The following is a 24,683-nucleotide window of genomic DNA, read 5'->3' as shown; positions in this document are numbered from 1 at the left end:
TAGACAGTCTCTAAGTAATTCAGTAAGTTTGGATGACTCAGTCTTTCAGATTACCTTACCCTTCCCTTACTGGTTTCCAAGATAGCATTTGGATTTATAGGGATCTCATGTGAATTTCACGGCATTGAGGAAAGGGGCCTCTTAGCTATATGGTCCTTGGAATTGTGTCAGTTGGTATTTGCTGAGATGTGGCTGGTCCAGTATAAATGAATTGGTGAATTACAACCCTGAGCGGTAGCTATTACTAAAACAACTTTACAGATGAAGAAGCTGAGGCAAAAAGGAGTTAAGTAACTTGCTCCAGGTCACGAAGTTAGTTAAGTGGCAGAACCAGGAATCAACACCACCCTTATTCTGGAAGGCACTTCGATCTATGTCTAGAATTCCAGAGATAAATTAAGGCTGGATTGGGGAGCATCGAGAGTCTTCGTGGTATAGTTTTAGGATTGTGCTCATCCATGGAGAATATGTAGAGCAGGATGGAAAAAGGGTCCAGTTCAGAACACTTAGAAATCACTGGTGTATGAGGTGGGTAGGAAGGCCTACCTGACAGCTCCTGCCCAAGTTGATCTTCCTCTTAGGAGAGACTCTAGGATGGAGAGAGTCAGGAGCTTCTAGGATGGAGAGTCATGCCTGGTCCTATTCCCGCCATGGATGAGCGATCTCTCAGAGTACCGCATTCCTCTCTGTCCTAGGCTCTCCCACAGCGCAGCAAAGCACGAACCCCCGACCAATACTGGGTAGGAACTCAATAAATATGTCCAAAGAACTTGTATTGGCAGAGCTGCTCACATCTCCTGGGGCCAGGGAATGTAAAGCCGCCTACAAACCCTCTAAAGTGGGGGTGCAGAGTCCACCCCCAGGTGGGAGTGGATGTGCAGAAGTCCAAGGGGCTTCCCAGATGAGGAGGTTCAATCTCCTCCCAGATGTGGGGGCCCAAGGCCTTCCTCCAGATGACCGCGGCAGAGGCAGATATGGAGGGGCAGTTTCCTCATGTATAAGGGGTACAGAGGCTTTTCTCAGATGTTGGATGTACAGCTCTTCCGGGTGTTGAAGGTGCAAGAAATTCCCAAAAGTAGGTGGGCTTCATCCCCGCCCCCTTCCCCCGGAGAGATCGAGACCAAGTAGTCCCTTCAGTCCTTCTCCCGCCCCCTCCCCACCCGGGCACAAGGGTTGAGCCAGTCCCCACCCCAGCGCGCGACCAATCGCCCAGGAGCCTGGCGCAGCCAGCCAATCGGGTGACAGCAGTGGCGCGGAGATGGCTCCGCCCTCCACAGGCCGCCGGCGCCGGCCTCTCAGGAAGCGAGGTTCTCCGCTGTTTTTGCTGCCTGCCGAGCCCAGTCGAGCCCAGCCGAACCCAGCCGAACGTAGCCGAGCCTAGCCGAACCCCGCACCCGGGCCGCCGCCGCCGCCCGAGCGCCGCCGAGCGAGCTAGCGAGCCTCCGCGGCCGCGGAGGAGGCACCGCCCCTGGGGGAGGAGGTGCCAGCTCGCCGCAGACCGCCCGCGGCAGAGGCCGCCCCGGTCGCGCCGCGGCGGGAGCGGCCGGCGGAGGCTGCGCGGCCGAGGGGGAGGGCCGGGGGAGGTGACATCGCCCCTGCCCGCCTCCAGCCCCCCCCTCCCCTCCCGCAGGCTCCTGAGTCTCAGTCGGCGCCCAGCATCCCGCAGCCCCGGACCCTCCCGCGGGCGCGCACACCGGGCTCAACTCAGGTAAGGGGGCCCTCCCCCCACGGGCACGGGCCCCGAGAACTAGAGACAGAGATAAAGAGACCGAGACCCACATGGAGACGTAGCGGCACAGCCGGGGGGGGGGGGGGGGGAGGAGAGACAGACACAAAGAGACACACGAGACTCACAACTACAGAGACAGACCCCACGGAGAAGGGGAGAGAGACACGTCCACGGGGACAGAGCGACACACAGCCGGGAAGAAAGACCGAGAGACACGAGACCCATACACACAGAGACGGATACAGAGATACACAGAGATAGCCTGGGCGAGAAAAGAGACACTCAGAGATGGAGACAGAGACAAATATAAAGAGAGCCACATAGCTGCACAAACATAGAGGTGGGTATACAGAGGCAGAGGCACACATCTAGGCAAGGGAACCTAAAGACAGATTAAGAGCCAGACACAGACATACACAACTGACCTGGAGAGACAGTCCCACAGAGAGGCACACCCCAGTATACAGCCTTGGATACACAGACCCACACATGCCTGCCAGGGCCTCCACAAAGTTCCCTCTGTCTGAGCTGGCACCTCTGGAGGTCTCCTGGGCTGGCTGGCTGGCTGGCTGGAGTCCTGAGAAGGGGGAGGCGCCCAGGCCACACCAACACTGGTCACAATCCCCATCCTTCAAGGCCTTGGGCTTCCTCATCTCATCCATTCTCACAGCACTTTTGAGGGCTGGAAGCTTGGTGGGCAGGGCCAGGCCATGCCCATTGGTTCTAAGGAGAATGAGATATAGGCTGTCTACTCTAGCTTCCCCACTGTGGCTACACCCCCATCCAGGTGCCCAGAGCCAAGCCTCAGGATGGGGGTGTTGGCTCTGTGGGTTATTTGGGCCTGCCAGGACCCAAAGTCTTCTGCCAGGGAAGCCAGAGATGTGGGACAGGATTCTCTTTTTTATCCCTCTCCTCCTAGGCCTCACCCTACCCCTTCCTCACCACCCTTTCCTCTGCTGTGTACCTGCCACAGGCTCAAGACTGCAGGTGGACATCTCCATTGCCCAGGAATCATTGAGTGTGTGGACAGAACAGCCTCTTTGGAAGGCCAGCTGTACTGGAGTCCTGCCTCGGCATGGGCCTTGCCATCGAGCCAGCCCCGTGGTCTGTGCTGGTCTGAGGGTGCTGCCTGTCATGGGGGCAGCCATCTCTCAGGGGGCCCTCATTGCCATCGTCTGCAACGGCCTTGTAGGCTTCTTGCTGCTGCTGCTCTGGGTCATTCTCTGCTGGGCCTGCCATTCCCGCTCTGCGGACATCGACTCCCTCTCTGAATCCAGTCCCAACTCCAGCCCTGGCCCGTGTCCTGAGAAGGCACCCCCACCCCAGAAGCCCAGCCATGAAGGCAGCTACCTGCTGCAGCCCTGAAGGCCCCTCACCTAGCCTGGAGTCTGGGACCTAAGTCTACCCCACCCAGAGCCTGGAATCAGGATCCCAGGGTCTAGCCAGCCTGGGGTCCAGAACCCAGAATCCAGCCTGTCTGGAGCTGGACCTAGCAGCCCAGAGTCTAGCCAGCCTCGCTCCAAGAGGGGCTCTGGTGGCCCTAGGTAGACAGGCCTGGGGTGGGGATCAATGAGTTGGTGCTAGGGCCAGGGCCACCTCGACTCTGCTCCGTACTGAGGGCCACGGGTTGGGTCCACCTCTCCCTAGGCCAATCGCCTCCAGGCCCTTGAGGTTGGGGAAGCAAACTGGAATCCATGGCAATAATGGGAGGGTGTCCAGGCTGGGCCCCTCCTTGGGTCCTCCCACTGTTTGCTGGATAATAAATGGAACTATGGCTCTAACCTGAGTTTCCCTCCTCTTCCTGGGGACTCTGTGGTAGAAAAATTAAAGGTGTGGGGTGAGTTTCCAGACACAGGTTTATTTGTGTAAAGTAGGATGCGATAATGGTTGAGGGCTGAGTCCTGGGGTGAGGTGCTGGGACCAGGGCTGAAGGAGATACTAAGGGTAGATACTGGGACCTGATCAGGGGTTGGGTCACATACTTGGTGCTAAGGCTGGGCTTAGGTACCAGGGTCAGGGGTTACAAGTACTGGGTTCAAGAAATGGGACAGGGATTGAGACCAGGCTCTCAGGTCTTTGTTTTCACTTCCCTCACCAGGTTCAGCAGTTTATCCAATTTTGCGATCTCCACAGCTGGACCCTTCTGTACCTCCTGCCCCTTCTTTTCCTGGAGTGGGGGGAGTACATGTGGGGGAGGAATGGTGAGGGGTGGGCCACGTTTCTCTGGGTCCCACCTCTGGCTCCTTTGCCCAGCCTGCCCCAGCTTTGTCCCACCACTTTTCTACCCAGTTAGATACTGGATCCCCGCCTCTCCCCACTCCCACAGGGTCCTTCCCCAACTCAGGTTAGGAGACATGGGCTCAGCTGGGGCCCTCAAGAATCTAGGTGTGGCTCTGAATCTAAGATCAACAAAGGGTCTTGATGCTGGGAGAAGGTTTCCACCCACTGACCCTCCCAGGAACTAGCCATTCAGGCTAGGGAGGGCTGTAGCTCTGGGGAGAGGTGAGGGCTCTGACTGTTGGGACCACCCTTCCACAGGAGTGTCCCTGGCTGAGTCCTAACAAGGAACTAAAAGATGGGTGTTTGCTGAGGGAGAGAGGTGTGGACAAAGCCACAGATGCCCTCACCTAGTACCAAAACTTTCAGATCAGGTTTGGAGTGGAGTGACATTTGGGGCCAGGTCTGCTGTGTCAGACATACCCAGGGTGGAGGAGGTTGTCAAGAGACCCAGGAGGGCAAATGAGATATCCCATGTGATTCCAGATGTCATTAGGTGCGACTGTTCCTCAGAAGAGCAGATCCTAAATTTATGACCCCTCACCCCGGTCCACAGGGCACTCTAATGCCCTGAGAAAAAGAGAATTGGGACACTGGGGTATGTGTAACTCACAGGCCCCAAGAGCTCTATGGCAGACCAGCACTAGTTCCATACTCCCTTCTGTTCAGGCAGCGGGATATGGGCTAGGCTGGGGCAGCTGCCATTTCCTGCCTTCCCTCTGTTCCTGAGCCCCCTCCCCTGCCTTCTCAGCCACCTGTGCCCACTGCTCATTGGCACCTGCTCCAGCCTTGCCTGCTGAGGGCCCAGCCTAGGTTTGGCCTGGGCTGTGAGGAGGGGAGAGAGTACATGGCCAGCAAGCCCCTTCCTGGCCCCATCCGGGCCGCTGACACCACGCAGATCTTAGATTTCCTCCTGGTGTGATTGCTGCACCTGCTCCGAAATCTGTCTCCTTCTCCCCTTGTGGCCCAGTGCCTTTGCCACTGCCCAGTTCACCTCTACACTCTCTAGGCAGAGGATAAAGATGTCTTTTTCTCTAACTACTCTCCCTCCCAAATCAAGTTAGTGCTCTCTTCTTGGCTTCACCCCATCCCCTAGGAATTTCGGGACGTGGCTTTTAGTTTCAGCTTTGTCATTAATTCCCTATATGACTTTGGGCAAGTCCCTTGCCTTTCTGGGCTTCTGTTTCCCATCTATATGGTAGTTAGGGAAAGATAGTCTTTGACCTCTGACAAGTTGTGCTCTGACACCAATTAGGGGAAGCTTCATGGGTCAGGAAGTTGGGCCTCTGTGGCCAAGCCCTCCTGAGAAGGGCAGGGAGACTGAAGCCCGAAGAGGGGCGGGGGGCGGGGTAGGGATGCCCAGAAGACTTCCTTTTGCACAAATCACTTGACTACTGATAGGATCAGATGACGGTTTCACAGGAACCTCTAATCCACTGAAGTACTAGCCCTCAGCTGTGTCACCTGCTCAGGTCCTCTGTTCCCCGGGCATCTATTTCCTCAGGTCTTCAGAGATATAGGTCGCCGGATATACAGAGCCCAGCTCCCTTAGCTATGACTGACCCTTGCTCTGAGAGGAGTTGGGACTAGGGGAGATCCTTGCCTCCCTGGGTCAGAGTGGGCAAGGCAGCCCTCCCCACCCCCAGATCTACCATCCTCATGGTGTGATGGTTGTACCCTTGTCTCTCACTGGGCTGTCCAGCTCTGCCAGCTCAATCTTCAGTCTCTCTCCTCACTAAATTAAGATCAGATTTCATCTGTTCCTTCCCTCCTCCTTGAGGCCAACTAGCTGGGCTCAGCAAAGAGCTTCAGACCATGCCCAACTCCTCCATCCCATCCCACCCCACCCCATTCCTAGCCCACCACAGCCTCTAGGCCACAGCTGCAGGCGCTTAGCAGCCTTCTGAGTATTTATAGCCAAGTCCACCCCCTCCCCCAGCTGGCTACAATTACAGGCCCGGCCAAACTCCCAGTCCTTGCCTTCTGGTCATTGTGCGGAATAGATGAGGCAGGTACCAGAGGTACGTTGCAGTAGCCCCTGCCTTGGTAAGGGTGCAAGGAGGCAGGTATCGGTAGTTGAAAGAGGCCTGCCCTTGCCTCAAACTGCAAATAAATGCCCCATATTGCAACCAAGAGGTGTAGTCATCAGGGCAACTTGGTCCAGCCCTGGCCCAGCTCTGATCCTGGCCTAGAACCCGGCAGAAAACAAATTCCATATCCTGTCTTAGCACCCAAATGGGCAGGACTGGGCTCTGGGTTATTGGGCTCTGGATTCTAAGGCCTGGACTCTTACATCTGAATCAGGACTCTGAGATCTAGACTTTGAGGTCCTGGCTCTAGGTTTCATGGCCTGTTTTCAGGGCCTTTGGGCTCTGGGCACCGTCTCCAGATCAGTACAGATCTCAGAAAGGAACCAGAACTCAAAAGGAGGGCTGCCTAGCTGCTGACCTAGTTACCCTCTTTTCCTTTTTACCTTTTTCCCTGTGTGGACCCGCAGCTCCCAGCTCAGGGACCACTAGAGCTGAGGCCCTTTAAGCCCAGCCAATGACTAAGTGACTAAGCTACAAGCCCCCTGCCTGGATAACCTGGTCTACACCAAATAAGCTGATGATGTCCACGTGCTTCCCCAGGCTTTGGACCCAGATAGTCACCTGCTTACTGGATGTCTCTACGTGGGAGCCCCCCAGGTAACTTAGATTCAGCATTTCAAAACTGATCTCATTGTCTCTCCGCAAACCTACCTCTTTTGTGCTCCTTATTTGGGCAATGACGCCACCCTTACCCTGCATTTCCCAAGCCAGAAACGGGCGGGGGGAGGGGGTCACCTCCTGGCTCCTCCCCTTTTTCTCAACCCCCACCACTTTGGAAACTTTATTTCTTACAGTAGCCCATACTACCCAAGCCTGTACCTTTGGCATCTTGCGCAAGTTGGGTGAGAGCTTGAGGCAAGTGACGTGCCCACGGTCATCACCCACAATGATGATAGGGTGGATGGGATTGAACTGCACGTGGGTGATCTTGTTCTTCTTTTTGGCCACCACAGGCTGGTTGCAGATGGCCTCATACTTGTTGATGGACAAGTCAAACACATGAGTCTGTGGAGAGGTGGGTGTCAGCATACTCAAGGATAATAGGGACCCTGTCCCCCACTTCAGAAGAACTAGCACATGAGTTTTCTGGGGAAACACATCAGAAGTCTAGCACACTGGAGCTGGAGACAGTGGGAGAGGGAATTTGTGTCTCTGATTACATTTTCCTGTGGTTGAGGGAATGAGAATAAAAAGCTTAGAAAATTTATGCAGAATTAACAATAATGGCAGCTACCATTTGTTGAACACTTACTATGTACCAGACTTTGCAGGATCATGTTACATAGTTGTACACCTAATAATCCTCACAGCCACTCTATAGGGTAGGTCCTGTTATTATCCCCATTTTATAAATGAGGAGATAGAGGCCCTTAAAGCTAACTTGCTAGTAAGTGGCAGAGCCAGGGTTTATATCATATGCGAGGGTTTAATATATGTGAGGTGCTCAGACTGCACTTGTCATATAAGTGCTCAACAAATATTTCATCTTATTTTTACCATTCCCTAAGTCCAGACCATTACTAACTCTTGCCTGGACAACTGTGGCAGTTTCCTAATGGGTCTCTCTGCTTCCGCTCTTGCCCCTCTACAATCCATGCTCCAGGCAGCCTCTCAACTTACCTTTAAAAAATCTAAAATCTTCCAATAGTTTCCCTTGGCAGTATATATACAATCCAAATTCCTGACTCCAGATTCTCCGCTCTCCACTCTCACTTCCTGCTCTCTCCTTTGCTTCCTAGACCCAGCCATATTTGCCTGCTTGTTCCTTAAACACCTTCAAGCTCATTCTCACCTCAGGGCATTTGCACTAGCTATTCCCGCCATCTGGAATGCTTCTCTCTGTCTTCACACGGGGCGGCTCTTATCATTCAGCTCTCAGCTTGAATGTTACCATTTGAAGAAGCTTTCTTTGACGACTCTAAGAGACCAGTCCTTTTCTTTACATCACTCCCTTTCTCTCTCTCTCTCTCTTTTTAAAATTTTCTTCAAGTAATGACTTATTTTTATTAAGTTTTTTTATTTTGAGAGGGGGAGAGAAAGAGAATGCCAAGCAGGCTCTGCACTGTCATTGTGGAGTCTGACGTGGGGCTTGAACTCATGAACTGTGAGATCATGACCTGAGCCAAAACCAAGAGTTGAGTGCTTAATGGACTGAGCCACCCAGGTGCCCCTTTTCTCTCTCCTTTAAAAAAATATAACTTTATTGAGATATAATTCACATACAAAAACATTTACCCACTTCAAGTGTACAATTCTTGGTTTTTAGTATATTTACAGTTATGGAACCATCACCACAACCAATTTTAGAACATTTTCATCACCCCAAAAGAACCTTTGTACCATTAGCAGTCACTTCCTGTTTTCTCCCACACCCCCAGCCCTAGGCAACCACAAATCTACTTTCTGGTTCTATAGCTTTGCCTATTCTAGACCTATATAAATGGAATCCTACAAGTGTGTGGTTGTGACTGACTTCTTACACTAAACACGTTTTCAAGTTCATCCATGTTGTAGCATGTATCCAATACTTCATTCCTTGTTATTGCTGAATAATAATCTTTTTGATATACCATATTTTGTTTATCCATTCATCAATTGATGGATGTTTGGATTGTTCCACTCTTTGGCTACTATGAATACTGCTATGAACACTGTGTACACACATACTCCTCTTTTAATCCCTGCTTAGCACTTAACACTATTTTTGTTGTTGCTTTTTTTCTCTGTCCCTTCACAAGAATGTGAGCTCTTAGAACGATAGGGACCTGAATTGCCTGGTGCTGGGCCCTTTCTGTTCAGCAAATAGATGACTGATTGACTTTAGGGTGATGCCTTAAACTATAGTCTTTCCTTGAGTAGTTGCCTGTGAGTTTATATCAAAGTCCATAAGGAAAAATGGATTTGTATCCAAGAATTTTCTCAAAAAATGTTTGTTTCTGAGCTTTTACCAATTCTCAGTGTTACACAGACCCCTCTCATCTCCCCTTCTCAGACTCACCTTGCACACTCTCAGGGATGAGGAATTTGCTACCTTTTAGACATTATTTCAATCACAGATAAACTCTGGCTCAGAAGTTTCCCTTACATCAAGGTTGTCCCTGCCATCCTGTAGCTCCCTCCCCAGGGCCTTCAGAGAAGATAACTGCTCCTCATGGCATCTTATCCCCCAGAGTGTTCTCTCCTTTAAGATGAACAGCACCATTTTCTCCTTGAAGCCTCATGGGGTGAATGATTCTTTTTTTGATAGGGCTCTGGGTTGCCTAACCCTTGAGAATACAGAATCCTTATGTCCCACCTTCCCCTACCTGAGCAGGGTACTCTGTGGGATAAGAGGGAGCCCCTGAGATACTTCATCCTATCTCTAGTAGAGGGTTGGCCGGGGCACTCACCTTCCCATTGGTGGTAACCGCTGCAAACACAGTAGAAGAGTATGGTGCCCAGGCCACATCGCCCACAGCTGAATTTAGATCATAGATGAACATTGGGGTCCTGCAGTGGTGGAGGGGTAGAAAGTTTGCCATACAGAGGGTTCATGGTGCTAGAGCCCCGGTGGCCCCAGCCCACAGTGCGGCCTGAGGGAAGGCATGTGTCTCACTTGATGGTGTGGTCCCAGATCTTCACTGTCCAGTCGGAGCTGCAGGACATGAAGACCTTGGTGTGGTATGGGTTCCAGGACACAGCATCCACTGCCATGTTGTGGGCATCATAGGTGTCAAGGAATTTGCTGGAGTAGGATTTAGAGCACTGGGGCAAGGGTGAGGGTGGTGGGGGGGGGTCAGGAATGAGAGAGAGGTCAGCAGCCACCACACTTCCCTGGGTGCCCTGGAGGGTCAGAACCTAAGACTCCTCTTCTGTCCCCACATTATTGTCACCGCTGAAATGGGACTAAGCTACTGGCTGCTCTTCTCTGTGCCCTCAACACTAGAGAGAAAGGAGGGGGGCACCTGGGTGGCTCAGTCGGTTAAGCTGCCGACTTCAGCTCAGGCCATCATCTCGCGGTCCGTGAGTTCGAGCCCCGTGTCGGGCTCTGTGCTGACAGCTCAGAGCTTGGAGTCTGTTTCAGATTCTGTGTCTCCCTCTCTCTGACCCTCCCCCATTCATGCTATGTCTGTCTCTGTGTCAAAAATAAATAAACGTTAAAAAAAGAAATTAAAAAAAAAAAAAGAAAGAAAGAAAGAAAGGAGGGGCTTAATGGGCTGGGGGTTGGGTGGGTAGGGAGTTTTCCTGGAGGGTGAGAGACAGTGCTGTAGTCTGCCCAGAGGATTCCAGGCCAAGTAGAAAAGGCCTTCTCTCTGGGAACCAAGGCCAAGCAAGCCTGGGGGCCCTGGGTGATGTGTGCCTTAGCCTTTGTCCAGGCCAAGGCCTGAGTCCACTCACAGCCTATAGAATCCTCACAATAGTGATAAACATTCCACCTTGCCCAGGTAAGAGCAGGTGCAGAGCCAGAAGCAAGTCCCAACTCATGACTTCCCATTGGGTTTCTTGCCCAGACCATCATGCCCTTCCCTCTCTCCCTCCAGGAGATAGTGTGACTGACTAGTCTCTTCCCTTCTGCCTCTCCCACGCTGCCATAGGGAGGGGTGTACAGGGGGGTGGGGACCTCTTTTGCATTCAGACCAGCTCCTGCTGGGTCTTAGGGGCTCCCGGGAGGCTGCCTGTAATTAACATTCTGAGTTTTTGAGCCTAAGAAAAGCTTGCAGCAGAGCTATTTCTGGATGGATGGAGGTTCAGAAGGATGTTCACCTACTAACACTGAGACCTTGCAGAAACTGGCCTTGAAGTTCCATCCTACTGGCTGAGACACCCAGGATTCAGAGATTAATTTTCTGTTACCTGGCTTTCAAAGCTCAGCTGAAGTTCTCATCTCTTCCAGGAAGTCTTCTCAGAATGTTCCAACTCCCCCCCAACACCCACTCCTACTTCTACTTCCTCTACTCCTAGGAAGGGAGGGAGGGCCCAGAGGGAAATGTGCCAGACTGGGCTAAAGTCACCGTCTAGATTTTCATCCTCTTTCCTGCAGTCATCCACTCTTCCTGCCACTGAAACAAGTCAAGAAATACCTTCTCTTCTCCCAAGAAGCTTCCTAGAACTGGTCAAACCCTAAGATCTGTCAGAATAGGGTCTGTTGAGAAGGATAAACTCTCGTGGTTCTCAGGTCAGTGCTGCCTCACCTTGTAGATTTTTCCTTCCTCTGTGCCCACTAGGAACATATAATCGATCTCTTTGTGGAAGTCAAAGGCGGTGCCACAGCCTTGGGAGAAGAGGTACAGCAGTGTTAGACCGGTTCTGGGAGGGAGGCTCCCAGCACCTCCTTTACCCAGCAGACCCCTGTGACAGCCAGAGCTCTGGCTCTTGCAGGCTCTTGCAGGGGCTGGGGCTAGGCAAGCAAACAGAAACCGGCCGCCTGGCCTGCTGCTTGTCCCAGGCAGTTGGGACTGCAAACGGCCAGTGCTTCTGCAGACAGGATGGGGCCTGGGTAAACAAGGAAGGAATTGATTTAAACAGGGTCAGGGTCAGGGTAAACAGGGACAGGGTCTGCAAACAGGGACATGGTCTATGCAAACAGGGATATACTCTGCATAAACAGGGTAGGAATTGAGTAAACAGGGACAGGATCTGGGTAAACAGGGGCCTGATCTGCATAAACAGGACTGGATCTGCATAACAGCACCTGATCTGCATAAACAGGAACAGGGTCTGCAAACTGGGATGGGACCTGCATAAACAGAGAGGGTCTGCAAACAGCCAAGCACTGGGAGGACAGGGCCAGGCTTCCATCCAGCAAAAGTGGAGGAGGGATTGCTCGGTAAAGGGGGAGGGCTACCATCTCTGACCCTCATGAGGCCTGAATGAGGTGGCCGGGCCTGGGTGTGAGTGGGTTGGGGATCTTACCCACTGTGTGTAGCTGCAACCCATCGAGACCACCCGTGGTACCGCCCTCCACTTTCAGTTTGATGACATCTGTGTGAACCAGTTCGCTCTGCAGTCACAAGGGATGGGGGAGGGTACATGGGTGGGGCCACATCAGCAGGGTTGAGAGCAGACTTTGCCATTCAGCTCCCCCCAAGCCCCATCTCCACCCCATATGACCCTTTTTGGGAAACAGGCACCTTTAAGAGCGTCCAAGACACAATCCTGCCGTCAGATGACACAGAGAAGAAGTTAAGGTTGTTGTCCATGTCATCCTTCTGCCACCTGACCTGAAACATCCCAAACCGTGAGCTGTGGGACACTGGTATGGTGTCGAGTTAGGGCTGGGAGCTGAGCAGGGCTCCCTCAAGAGTCCATGTCAGGTTCAGAAGCAAGTTCTGGGAGCCCATTTCCCAGAGTCCTGCAATTGGCCTTCCCTCCCTCCCTCCTTCCACCCATCTCTGTCTCTCTCATCCCTCCCTCCCTGACCATCCTGGGATAACAATGCCACTCAGGGCACTGCCCTAATCCCCTGGCTTGGTGTTGGAGGTGCCCAATTCCTCCCTGGGTTGGGTTCCAGAGCCAGTTGTAGGGGAAGATGGTGTCTCTGGTCTCAACCTCCTTATGTAGAAAGGGCCTGAAAAGGACAGAGTCCATCAACCAGTTTCCTCATTTATAAAATAGGAACCATAATAGCACAGGTTTGTTGTAAGGACTAAATGAGACAATGAACATGAGGCCCTGATGAGAGAACATTGCAACTATTAAATGTTCAATAAATGTTAGCGAATATCCTCATTATGACCCTCATCCTAGGAATCAGGGAGCCAAGGTTCTGCAGGAGAGTTTTTCCTGCTCTCTTGGGGGACAAGGAGGAGAACGTCCCCTCCCCTGCTCTCCGCTTCCAGGTGGGCTTTTCTCTAGGTGGTCTCTCCTCTGTTCCCACCTTCACTTCACTACGAGCTCCTGCTCCCAGAATCGTGCTCCCAAATCTCAGATTTGAGCTGCATTTCTGCATCTGCAACTTGGGGTTAATAACCGTGCCCCACCCATATTCTCAGGGCTGGAAGAAAACATATGGGAAAGTGTTTTGGAGACAGAGCTGTTGTCTTATGAAGATGACACGCTTGAGGCTCAAGTTTCTGTTGCCAGATGTGGAGGCCTGGCCAAGCTGTGTCCCAGAGAGCTAGGGTGGGGCTGGGTGCCCAGAGCTTTCCATACTCCAGCTCTCTCCTGACCTCCCATGCTGGGACCCTGTCCCTTCACCCTGTCATAAGTAGAGGCCCAGTGAGGGAGGATAGAACCCAGCTCAGCTTCCTGTGACCAGAGCTGTCACCATGGCTGTTGAGGGGCGTGGTTTAGGGGAGAGGGGATGGCCTATCCACAACCAATCCCCAGGCCTGGCTGATCAGAGCTACAGGAGGGCGGACCCAGTCCTGCCTGGGCCTGTCCTGTCAGCTGGTTCTTTTTTCCACTGGGGGGCCTAGAATACCACAGAGCCTCTGAGGTATAAGTCAGAGCTGACCCTTAGGCTGAGACCAATTCCCCTTCTGTGTAAAGGTAGTCTCTTTAAAGGGGGGAGGGGACAGGGGGTGTCAAAGGCCAGGCTGTAAGAGGCGCTAGGGAGCTGCAAAGGGAAGTGTTTAATGAGCAGCCGCCAGCATGCATGGAAATTGTATTTCACACCCCACTTAGCAGCCTGATGCCCAATGGGGGTTGCTGTGTATATTTGCAAGTGAGCCTCTGTGTGTGTGTGTGTGTGTGTGTGTGTGTGTGTGTGTGTGTGTACAATTCAAACACATGCTCCTGGGGTGGAGGTGGTAGTGTAGGAACAAATGGTGGTGGGGGGGTGTCAGGTGGTAAGTGGGGTTAAGAGAAGGAAAGAATGACCAGGAAATTGATAAGGTAGTAAGGAGCAGATGAAGCCTGCTTAATTGATTCCTTCTCTTCTGCCTTATCTGATTAGGGCAGATATACTTGACCCCCATCTCTGCTCATCTATCCTTCCCGGTGCCCTTCCCCAGTATAGCACAGGACACACACACACTCCAAAGAGTGTTGCTGGTTGAGGCTTCACAGTGGGGCTTGAATAGTGCTGGGCTACCCAGATGGGCTCGCTTGGGAACTAGTCTGTGCCATGGGGCAGGAACCCAGTCCCATTTGAACAGATAGTTCTCTCCCTGGCTCCAAAATCTTCGATGGCTCCCTGCTGCTAACAGAACAAAGTCCTTCTATCTCAGCCCGGCATTTGAGATCCAAAATAACCTCTCTGGTTTCCTCTGAGACACAGTCCCTTTAAAAAGGACCTAGACTCTGATGTCTCTGACATACCATTAACCAGCCTAAGCTTTCCTCCAGGCTCCAGGCTTATACAACCAACTGCCTGTAGGACACCTCCTCTGGCTTTTTTTTTTTTAATTTTATGTATGTATATATGTACATATGTATGTATTTAAGTATAAATAATGTATGGTGTTATATTAATTTTAGGTGTTCCTTTAGCTTCTTGGATTCTGCCTAAACCTGCTCCTGCTCTGGCATTCCTACCTCTGTGGATGCTCTACTGGGTACTCCCAACCAGAGTGCCAGGTAGCATCACCAATTGTTCCCCTTTCTCATATCTGTCTAGTTTCCTTCTATTGATTTTATTGCCTCAACAGCATTCAAGCATACCTTCTCATTTCTATCTCCACTGCCCCTGCTCTAGCTCAAGTTTCAAGATCTCTCATGCTGCAGTGAGAGAACATCTCCAAGACACATGCATGACTGTGTTACTCCTCTGTCCCCACACTCTCTGATGGTCTTAGGAACCTTGTGAAAGTATCTTAGAGGACAGGAGTGACAACAGGGGACGCTCAAGCCAGCAGGACCTTGATTCACCAAAGCAGCCCCACCCCCCACTGTTAATAATGTTGGAATTCTGTACTAACACTTCATGAAACCACTGCCTTAAAGTCCAAGATTCCCACTTGCTAGAGACGCATACTCACAACTGGGTGCCTGTGTTTTCCCAGGTCCTCCCTGTCTCCCGCACTGTGCTCCAAATGGTGTGTTGCTTCCCAGCAGGCCATGCTGTTTGATGCCTCTGTATATTGCACATGTAACCCCTTTGTACCCTTCCTTATCTAACTAATAGTATTTTAACTAAAATCTATACTTCATTCGATTTTCTTAGTTTTCTCCTAATATCCTTTTTTTTTGTCCTAGGATCTCATATTATATTTAATTGTCATTAACTAATACTTCCTCACCCCTTACAATTCAGCTCAGGTGTTTCTTCCTCTAGGAAGACCTGATGCTCCTGCCCCTGCTCCCTGTCCTGGATAATCTAGATGTCGCTCCTCAGTGCTCCCATGAGCCCTCTTTAGCATTTAGCATATTGCCTTGTCCTGCCTAGCCTATGGCTGTGGTTATCGCCCCAGTAGGAACCCCAGGGACCAAACCCTTAAGCACCCTCAGCTCCCAGAGGAGCAAACAGAGAGGAGTTACTGAGATGAATGAGGCAAGGGGGAGGGAAAAAAGGGAATAAAAAGTCAGGAAATGAGCGAGACAGGCAGGCCCCTCCCATGTCAAAAGCCATGATTCCTGCCAAGAACTCTTGAGTCTTTGGTTTTGAAAAGGCAGTAGCCCTGCTTTCCTGACAGGATGGTGGGAGAGCAGAAGGCCATCCCTGTCTGGGTGGGTTCCAGTCTCTCTGGCACCCACCCAGTGAAAGCAATAACGTGTCTTCTGCATGCCCCATTTCGTTTCCCAACCTGCTGTCTGATTCAGAGAACATAGCAGTGTGGCAGTGGGATGGTTGACCTTGGCCCCTTGCCCTCTCCTGGGCTTGAGGAGGGTGGTCAGGCCAATCAGAGATGCTCTGTGCTTTGCTCTTGGCTGTGTGAGCCGGGACAGCAGGGGCAGGCCTGATGTTTGTTTAGTCTGATCTAAGCAGGTCTTTTCTCCTCTCTTGGGTCTTGATGTCTGCAGATAGCCTCCCCTTGTCTGGAGACCTCCATGTGCCTGGAGGCAATGAACTAGAAGGTAGGATTTTCAGAGGAGAGAACTCTTGAGATTGTGAGTTTTGGCCCCTGCTCTGGTGGAGAGTAGCGGGGAGGATGTCTTATGGAAGGGGACATCTGAGCCCTGACTCTGGGTAAAAGATAGAGTGGAGAAGACACCATGTCCCTTGTGCCTGGACAGTCCTCCCTCTGCTCAGGCCTGTCTGGGAGATGAGAGCCAGTTCCTAAGGCAGGTGTCCACATGGCTCAGGTAGCTCAGGGCCAGAAATGCAGGGATGCAGAGCCTGCCTGGAGACTCTACTAGGGCAGGGGGCTGAGGAAGATGAGAGGACAGAGTCCCAGCACTGCCTGAGGAGCCCAGAGATCTTGGGAGGACTTAAGGCAGAAATTTATCCTTGGATTTCCCCAGACCTGTCCATGGGTAAGGGTATGCAGCCTCAGAAGGAGGGGGACTTTTGGAATACAGTAAGGAAGGGTCTGCAAAGCCAGAGCTAAGAGACTTTCTGAAGATGAAACATGAAATCCACTCCTAGTGCGATAACATGGGGAACATAGGGTGAAATCTAGCCCTAGTGTCAGGGTAATTGTCCCATCCTATGCCTGTCTGGAGAAGAGCGATGCTACAGAGAGGCCTCAGGGACAGACCTTACCTACCAGGCCTTACAGCCCCACCCAGAGGGCAAACAATGGGCAGCACCTACTCCCACCTACTGTCTGGGAGTGCCCCCAAATCTAGCCCAGATGGCAGAGGAGAGCCCCCATGGGGAGTTTAGGAAGCCCATACACAGGGAACTGGAGAACTGGAGCCCTTGACATACTCAGCTGAGTATGTCTGTCAGGTCTTAGAGTCTTCTAGCCATGGGCTATGAGTCACTGATCACTGCACCTAAGAGACCCTTAGCAGACAGATGCGGGCACTCTTGATAGCAGCTCTGGAGGAGCAGACCCAAGCTCATTGCAGACCCCTTACCTCCTAATAACCACCTTTTGCCCTCCTCTGCACCTTCTCACAGCTCTTTGGCCTCTAAGCTTGCCTATGGCCTGTCCTCCCCAAGGTCCCTCCTCCAGGGATCCTATACCCGTTTTTCCCAATCCTGGTTCGAGGCTGACCTGCCACACAGGGTCCGTGTGCTTGCCAGACTTGGGTGAGCTGCGGAAGGAAGGCTGGGAGTGGGGCTTCTTGAGGTTGTAAATGGCCACATTACCGTCGTAGTGGCCCACCACCACCAGGTAAGGGTGGTCCACGTGCATGTCAAGACACATGATGCCACTCTCGCTGCTGAAGATGTATTCAGGGAAGCTGGGGTTCTTCATGCTGTAGAGCAGCAACATGCCCCGGCTCTGCTTCATGAAGTCATCTGTCCCAGGGAAGAAGCCAGGCTGTGGTAGGATTCAGCTGACCCCCATGCCCCTCCCCCACTGGATGGACAAGATCCGCCTGCTCTGCTTGTCAGAGAGAGTGGGATTCCTCTCTGGGCTTCATCTCTTCTCTTTCGGAAATGGAACCAGGAGACCTGACTTACCCCTTCTTAGGCTTCATGGGAGGGTCCAACAGATAAGTTGACCAGGCTTATCTGAGGGACGGACAATCATTCTCCTTAATCTCCCTGGGGTACAGGAAAGAGGGATGCAAGCTCAGAGCTGCTAGGTGAAGAATGTATGTGGGCTTGGGACAGAGCAGTAACCTCAGAGAGGGTTCAGGAGCCCAGCCCAGGGGCAGGTGGTTGTCCTTAGATGCCTGGATAATGCCCATGTGTTCCCCACGCCCAGCCCAGGAAAGGAGTTCAGTTTGGACTAACATGGAATTGTCTCTACGAGTTACAAATTAGCCACCTATGGGCATCTTCCCATACCCTCTAGCGCCACAGTCCCCAGCTGCAGCCTGCACCCTAGCTGTAGGCATGCTCCCAGAATTGAGAGGTCCCAGGACAGCCGGTCATCCTTCTGTGTCATCCTTCTGGCCTGAGCACAGCTTTTGGTCATCAACAGTGGACCACTCATCCCCCTCCCTGCCTGTCCCGTGTCAGTGGGGAGCCTCCTGCTTACTTTCATTCTCTGCTCATGTGGCACCCATCCTCATAATGTAGTCACTGAACATTATAGTCTCATCCCTCAAGTCTAGCTCTCCTGCCACCAGTCCAGGACCCTTCCCAAGCTCAGAAGAGGAAGTCTAGAGCAGCCCCCCATCTCAGGGACCCTATGCTAAGGGAGACTTTTATCTGAGATGAGGGCTGTCTTCCCTTCTCTGCCGGGCTACCTCTTTTGTCCCTGGCAACTGCAGGCCTGGGCCGTCCAGACAAGGTGGCCAGTCCTGAAGTCTGGAGCCCATAGGTGGGAAAAATAAGGAGGCCACTCCAATTTGACTAGTCTCGATGAGTCATTCTTTCTGTCCTATTCCTAATGCTGCCCCTTACTCAAGAGAGTAAGTGCCTGGGCTGGGCTCAGGGACAGTCTGGATTGGGTTCCCTGGGCTCTGGACATAAGCTTGACTACAGTTACCAGATACCCCCAACCTAGGCACTCTGAAAACATCAGTTGGTACACACTGGGAGCCAGGACTAGGGAGCAGGATGTAGCCAGGAGCCAGGCTGACCTTAGGTGGGTAGAGTTGGAAGCTGAGGCAAGCTGGCATGCCCACCACAGCAGCTCTCTATGGGGGAGCCCACCTTCCCTTGCTAATCCTCACCAACTCTGGGATTCCCATTGGGAACCCCTCCAGTGATCACTTGCAAAGGAGGCTTCGTGTGCAAGGAGGGAGTTGCCCCTCCAGTGGAAGGTTCCAGGGTGCAGCTTGAGCCATGGGGAAGGCACACAGTGGTTCAGGAAGGAACATGGTTATGCTCTGGAGAAAGTGAACCTCCCACAAAGAGGAGGATCTGGGGGCTTCTAGATCCTCTGGAGCCAAGTGGGTCACCCTATGCCTGGCACTATCTCAAAGCCAGTAGGGAGTTGGCAGTCCCTCACCCTATAGGGCTCCTTCTGTATGGCCCTGAGGGATGACTCTCAAAGGGAGAGATTTGTAGCTGCTGAAGGAAGTACCCCACCCAGATCATGCAGGGCTTGAACTGGGCAGTGTGACAGTCACTTGTAACTCCTTTTGTTCATCACACAAATCCTGAGCACCTGACTGGGCCTCCCCTTGGGCTGGACTGTGGCACTGCACTGTTTATGTGGGCTTACCCTCAGCAGTCCTTAGTTTGATGAGAGAGCCAGACCCTGCAGCTGAATGAGGCCAACCCCTCCATGGGTAGTCAGTGGTAACTGCCAGGCCACAGGAAAACTATTGATGCCCTTAATGTTCAATCTGTCCTTGATGCTGGGCAAGACTGACAGGATTAGTGGGTAAGCACAAAGGTGAGTGGGTGAACAAGTGTGAATGAAAGCATGAGTAAGTGGGTGACTGAGATGCTTGGACTGAGTACTCAGATGCTCTCCTTATTTCACCAAGGGGCAAAGGCAGGTATGACCCTCGCACTTGCTCCTACTGTGGCATAGGACCTGGCCCCTTGAGGTACAGCAGTGGTGACTCACTTTCTCTAGACAAACTTTAAGCACCCCCTGCCCCTGCTTGTGTACACAATATCTTCATGACCAGTGAAACGACAAAAGGAAGGTCGGAAACCCTAGCCTGGCTTAATAATTCTGTAGTGAGGACACCTCTGGCCTGCTCACAGAACCACTGAGACTATAGGCTGGACTTACAGCTCCAGAATTTTATAGATGGGGAAACTGAGGCCAGAGGGGAGAAATAGTGTGCCTGAGTGCATCAGACCCATCACATGGTGTTTGCCTTATGCAATATCTTGTTTATCACTGAAATTACACTGTACTAATATGGTATTCACATGGAAGTGGAGAAAGGAAGGGATACCAGACTTAATGTGGTGGTGGTGACTGGAAAACCAGTCTAATCTCTCCAGAATCTGGACTAGAGAACATGTAAGGGATGGGGTAGTCAAGCATGGTAAGGGGAAACTCCTGGTATAGAGAAACATGAATTTCAAGAGACAGGGACACAGAGAACAATCAATCACACAAAGACCTTAGACCTATCTTAGTTCCCAAGCCATATGCATCCTGACAATAAGTCCCTGTTTCTTAACCCCCCTCTAGTGGCCTCTGTTACTTGTAACCAAATGAGCCCTCCTGACATAAAGATCACAGTTTCTTTTCTTTTTTCTTTTCTTTTCTTTTCTTTTCTTTTCTTTTCTTTTCTTTTCTTTTCTCTTTAAGTAAGCTCTACACTCAATGTAGGGCTTGAACTCACAACCCTGAGATCAAGAGTTGCATCATGCTCTACTGACTGAGCCAGCTAGGAGTCCTAAGATCACAGCTTCTAATCATGGCTAGACTATGTGTTTCCTAAATGCCAAAACCACAGTGGAAGAACACAGAAAACTTTCGTTTAACTGGGGCTTCCACTGCACTCCATCTTATTCTATGATCTTCTCATCCCTGAATCCAGTGGTCCCTGTGAGACCTCACTATTTCATTCTCTAAGTATACCCTGTGTGACATCACAGCCCAAATCTCCAACAGTAACATCATGATACCATCATCTTGTCTTCCAGAAGTCCTAAAATGACATCACTACTCAGACCACCGGTGGTCCCCATGTAATATAATCACTCAGGCTACCAGCAGTCCTAGTGATCATTGCCCAGCTCTCTAGCATTCCCAGTATGTTATCACCGACCAGCAGCCTAGTGACATCATTGCTCGGCCCTCCAACATTCCCAGGACAATGCCACCAACCAGGAGTACAACATTGGCATCAAGGTCACCTACAGTGCCTTGGTTCCCAATAAAGACTAGAATCTCATCGGGCTCAAGGCTTACAGGGCCCTGGGCCCTGGGGTACTTTGTCCTGATCCCACAAATTCTCCGGTTCCTCAAAGTAGCTCCAGTAACACAGATGGGGGCCCCCACCTCCACACTCCATTGTATAGTGGCAGAGACTCTGAGATCTGGGGCCCCTGAAGGAATTCCAGGTTCCTCCAGGCTACAGATTTCAGTAAGTATATGTGACTATGTAGAAGGGGAGGAGGAATAGAGGAAGGGAAAGAGGGAGAAAGAGACAGAGAGAGGGAGGGGGAGGCAGAGAGAAACAGAAGGATAGAGAAACCACCTAGTCTGTAACTCTGAGACAGAGGGAGAGGGCTGCTGGCCTGGCCTTAGCTCCACTTCATGCTCTTGCCCTTCTCCAGGAAGTCTTCCAGATCATTCAGCCTCTCCTCTGTGTGTGCCCCCTCACTCTTCTCTACCTATATGTCATTATGACAGGTGGTCATGAGCAGGTCTTTTCCTTAGCCTGCCACAAGACTCCATCAAAGGATGGAGTGAGCATGGCTTGGCCCAGCAGGTTTACTCCTTCCAGTGTGAGGGTTGCCTCCTCCTACCCCTGCTCTGCTAGATAATCTCTAAGGCCTCCCTGACTCTGACCTTCAAGGATTCATAAGATTCTGGGAAGGAGAGTCAACCCCCTAATAGAATCTGATCTGGCAGTTCTCAGAAAGCCATGGTCTCAGGGGAGGGAGTGCTTAATTCCACCACAGACCAAAGCTCTCACTCCCTCAGCTCCTTGTGCTAGGGCCCTAGCAGAGTAGTGCCCAGGGAGGAGTAGTTCTTCTTGAACTGGCCCAGTGGGGGCCGCAGTCCCACGGCTCCACCCCTGTCTTGCAAGTTATAGCTGTAGATCATAGGGGGCCACTCTGGAGAGTTGTGGCTGTCAGGGGAAGCCTGGGCTCTTGCTCAGGATTCAGGGAAGGCAAGGCAGACAGAGGGCATGTCGGTCCACCAGGATAACACCAGGTCAGTGGCCAGAGAGAAGTAGGTGCCAAGCTGCAGAGACCAGTTTACCAAGCCAGCCTCGACAGCAGGCTTCTTCTCTCTTCACTGTGGCTTTTCAAATGAGTCCAGCCCAGGGCTGACTTCAAGACAGCAGCTGCTTAATGACTCCCTTATTAAGTCTGGCAAGAGGCATTTGGAGGGGGGCTGTGGTAGGCAGAATAACACCCCCTAAAATGTCCAAGTCCTAATCCCTAGAACCCATAACTATGTTACTTTGCACAGCAAAAGGGGTTTTGCAGATGTGATTAAGTTAAAGACCTTGAGACAGGGAGATTATTGAGTGGATTATCTGGATTATCTGAGTGGACTCAGTGTAATCACAGCAGTTCTTACAAGGGAAAGAGGGAGGCAGGAGAGTCAGAGGAGATGTCAGAATAATGCAATTGCTAGCTGGAAGGGGGCCACAAGCCATGGAATATGGGCAGCTTCTAGAAGCTGGAAAAGGCAAGGACATGGATGTTCCCCTAAAGCCTCCAAAAGGATTGAAGCCCTGCTGACAACTGATTTTTTTTTCTCAGTGAAACTCATTTTAGACTTCTGACATTCAGAACTGTAAGATAATAAATTCGTGTTGTTTGAAGCCATTATGTTTGTGGCATTATTGTAGCAATTTGTTACAGTAGCAATAGGAAACAAATATAGGCATTCGGGGAGGTTTGATCCAGACTCTACTTCTAGGAATCAGAGGGAGAAGTCCCATAGATAATAATATTTCTTGGAATGGTTTGGAAGCAGTGTTTCTAGAAGTCAGGAGGATGGATGCAATGATCCCCAGCTGTTCTAACCACAATAACAAAACCCTCCCTCAGTTTCCTACACCTGGCCCTGCCACCTTGGACTCCAGGAATAGAAATGCCCTTTGGGTTAGGATTTTTAGTTTCCAAAGGCAGGGAACCAGCCCAAGGCTTCCCCAAGAAATGGCATCAGTGCTAGAGGGTTCCAAACCTCCAGGATGGCCCAGAGGCCACGGTGCCAGGCTGGGTTCAGTCTCCCAGGCAGCTGGGCTTTGCCGAGCACTCTCATCCGATTAGAAGTCATATTTAAACAGTGTAGGAAATAAGAGCAAGGCCTTGGAGACAGAATACATCAAGCGGGACATTTAATTTGATTTAGGGAAAATGAGGCAAACATTTGAGAACCTAAATAACTAACCAGTAATTAAACTAACAACGGGAATGCCCTTGCACTACAACCCAGCGAGCACAGTGGCCTTTATAGACTGTATTTACAAAGAGACCTGACAACATAATTAGTCCTGTAAATTTTACGCAGCCTGCAGCTGAGGAGTGATGGATTTTGTGTGTGGAGGATGAACAGGGAGAAATGAGGTGGATGAATTTCCATTTTCAGTAAATGAAATTAACACTGCTTAATTAGTGAAGCTGACAAATAAATGATCAGGAAAGATTTAAGTCCCTGCAAGTGTATCTCTGGCCTAGGCAATCTCAGAGACAGGCCAGGATGTGATGGTACAGAGTGGCAAAAGGTTTAGTGCTGGGACTCAGGGCCTGACTTTGGCCACTTTTAATGGCTGCTCCCAGAGGGAAGAGGGGCTGAGAGACAGCTAGCTCTTCTGCCTTTCTTAGATGTAGCCCACTGGGAAGCTTCTTCCTCATCTCCGTGCGATAGCCAGTCAGAACCACACAGAGTGTCCAGGATCTGTTCCGCCATCTCTGCCCAACAGATCATGAGGAGTCCTCATTTCCCTGCTATCAACTGGCTAACGGGCTGGAAAGGACCCCTTCAGTACAGTAGGCTGATAGAATTGCATCCTAGCTTTGCCCCATGGGCCATCCCTTCCTAGACTACTTTCCCTTGCCCTCCAACGTTCCTCCATCTGCTTTCACCTGCTGACAGCATCTTTTTCCACTCTGCTGAGACATGGAGCCTGGCCCTAGGGGACATCCCAGTGTCTGCCTTATATGCAGATTGACATCCCCACCATCTCATACCCAGTAGCCACACAGGGCTCCCATTTGCTCCTGACCTGGCCTTGCTCCAGCCAACCTGCTCTGTGCCCAAATAGGAGAGTGGCCCCAGTCCTTCTTAGGTACGTGCCTACCCCTTCCAACGACCTTCTTGGCAGTGTTATAGAATAAATATCTGGGAATTCCAGGCAAAAGGAGGTCTGGGCTGAGCTCATCAGTATCAAATCCAACAACAAACCCAAATTCTCACTCCAGTGTTTGTCTGCCTGAGGCAAAGTCTGATGCTGGGAGGCTGGCATCTGGGAGTTTCCAAAGTCAGTGTGATGCTGGCGACCCAGCTGCTCCTCACAGTGACCCCATCTGGTAACTAGGGTGCCTAGTTTTTTCCCTGCCTCAGCTTTGCCCTCTTTCTTCCAGGGGGCTTTCGGGGTATTCGAGAGCACAGGACTCCCAGAGGTGACCTCAGAAATGAATGCAGGAGCCCTTCTGAGTCTCAGCGCAGACCGGCTCTGCTCAGGCCTCTGCAGAATGGTGCTGAGATGTGCAAGGTTCTGGAGAAAGATGCCCACGTGCAAGCTGGCCAATAACTCTGGTGCCAGTGGCAGCAACAGCAAATACCACCACCGCTGCTGCTGGGGCCTGCTCTCTAGAGTAGGTAGGGGCTTGTCTGATTCTCTTCCATCCCCACAGCCCCCTTTCTCTGCTTAGGTCCCCTGAGACTCCTGCAGGAAAGAGAGGGGACAGAATGACAGACAAATCAACAATGATTGTCCTTTATGTGTGGGTAGTTCTTATAGTTCACAGGACCCATTTGCTTTTCTTTCAAGTGTGTCTAGCAACAGCCCAGGAAGTCTGGCAGGTGTCAGTTTCTTCATGTCACGAATAAGGAAGCCAA

The 24,683-nt window shown here is 51.5% G+C and overlaps 2 protein-coding genes across 2 annotated transcripts in view; one reads left to right on the top strand and one right to left on the bottom strand.

Moving 5' to 3' along the window:
* Positions 1 to 1,511: 1,511 nt before the first annotated feature.
* Positions 1,512 to 3,510, top strand: ENHO (energy homeostasis associated). The gene is made up of 2 exons (XM_042912927.1): positions 1,512 to 1,708; positions 2,703 to 3,510. Exon 2 carries the CDS (start codon positions 2,864 to 2,866, stop codon positions 3,092 to 3,094), a length of 231 nt encoding a protein of 76 aa, XP_042768861.1. The 5' UTR covers positions 1,512 to 1,708; positions 2,703 to 2,863; the 3' UTR covers positions 3,095 to 3,510.
* A 57-nt stretch (positions 3,511 to 3,567) lies between these two features.
* Positions 3,568 to 24,683, bottom strand: part of DNAI1 (dynein axonemal intermediate chain 1) — a 58,986-nt gene continuing 37,870 nt past the window's right edge. The window contains exons 13-20 of the mRNA XM_042913657.1: positions 17,121 to 17,368; positions 12,207 to 12,296; positions 11,989 to 12,076; positions 11,268 to 11,347; positions 9,692 to 9,840; positions 9,486 to 9,585; positions 6,916 to 7,101; positions 3,568 to 3,896 (exon numbers count right to left, since the gene is read on the bottom strand). Coding sequence (XP_042769591.1) covers positions 3,798 to 3,896; positions 6,916 to 7,101; positions 9,486 to 9,585; positions 9,692 to 9,840; positions 11,268 to 11,347; positions 11,989 to 12,076; positions 12,207 to 12,296; positions 17,121 to 17,368 — 1,040 coding nt within the window. The 3' untranslated portion in view covers positions 3,568 to 3,797. The remainder of the gene's footprint in view (positions 3,897 to 6,915; positions 7,102 to 9,485; positions 9,586 to 9,691; positions 9,841 to 11,267; positions 11,348 to 11,988; positions 12,077 to 12,206; positions 12,297 to 17,120; positions 17,369 to 24,683) is intronic.

Source organism: Panthera leo, chromosome D4, assembly GCF_018350215.1.
Source record: "Panthera leo isolate Ple1 chromosome D4, P.leo_Ple1_pat1.1, whole genome shotgun sequence".
Lineage (NCBI taxonomy): Eukaryota > Metazoa > Chordata > Mammalia > Carnivora > Felidae > Panthera > Panthera leo.
Note: the sequence above shows the minus strand (reverse complement) of the source record. Positions and strands in the feature narration are given on the sequence as shown.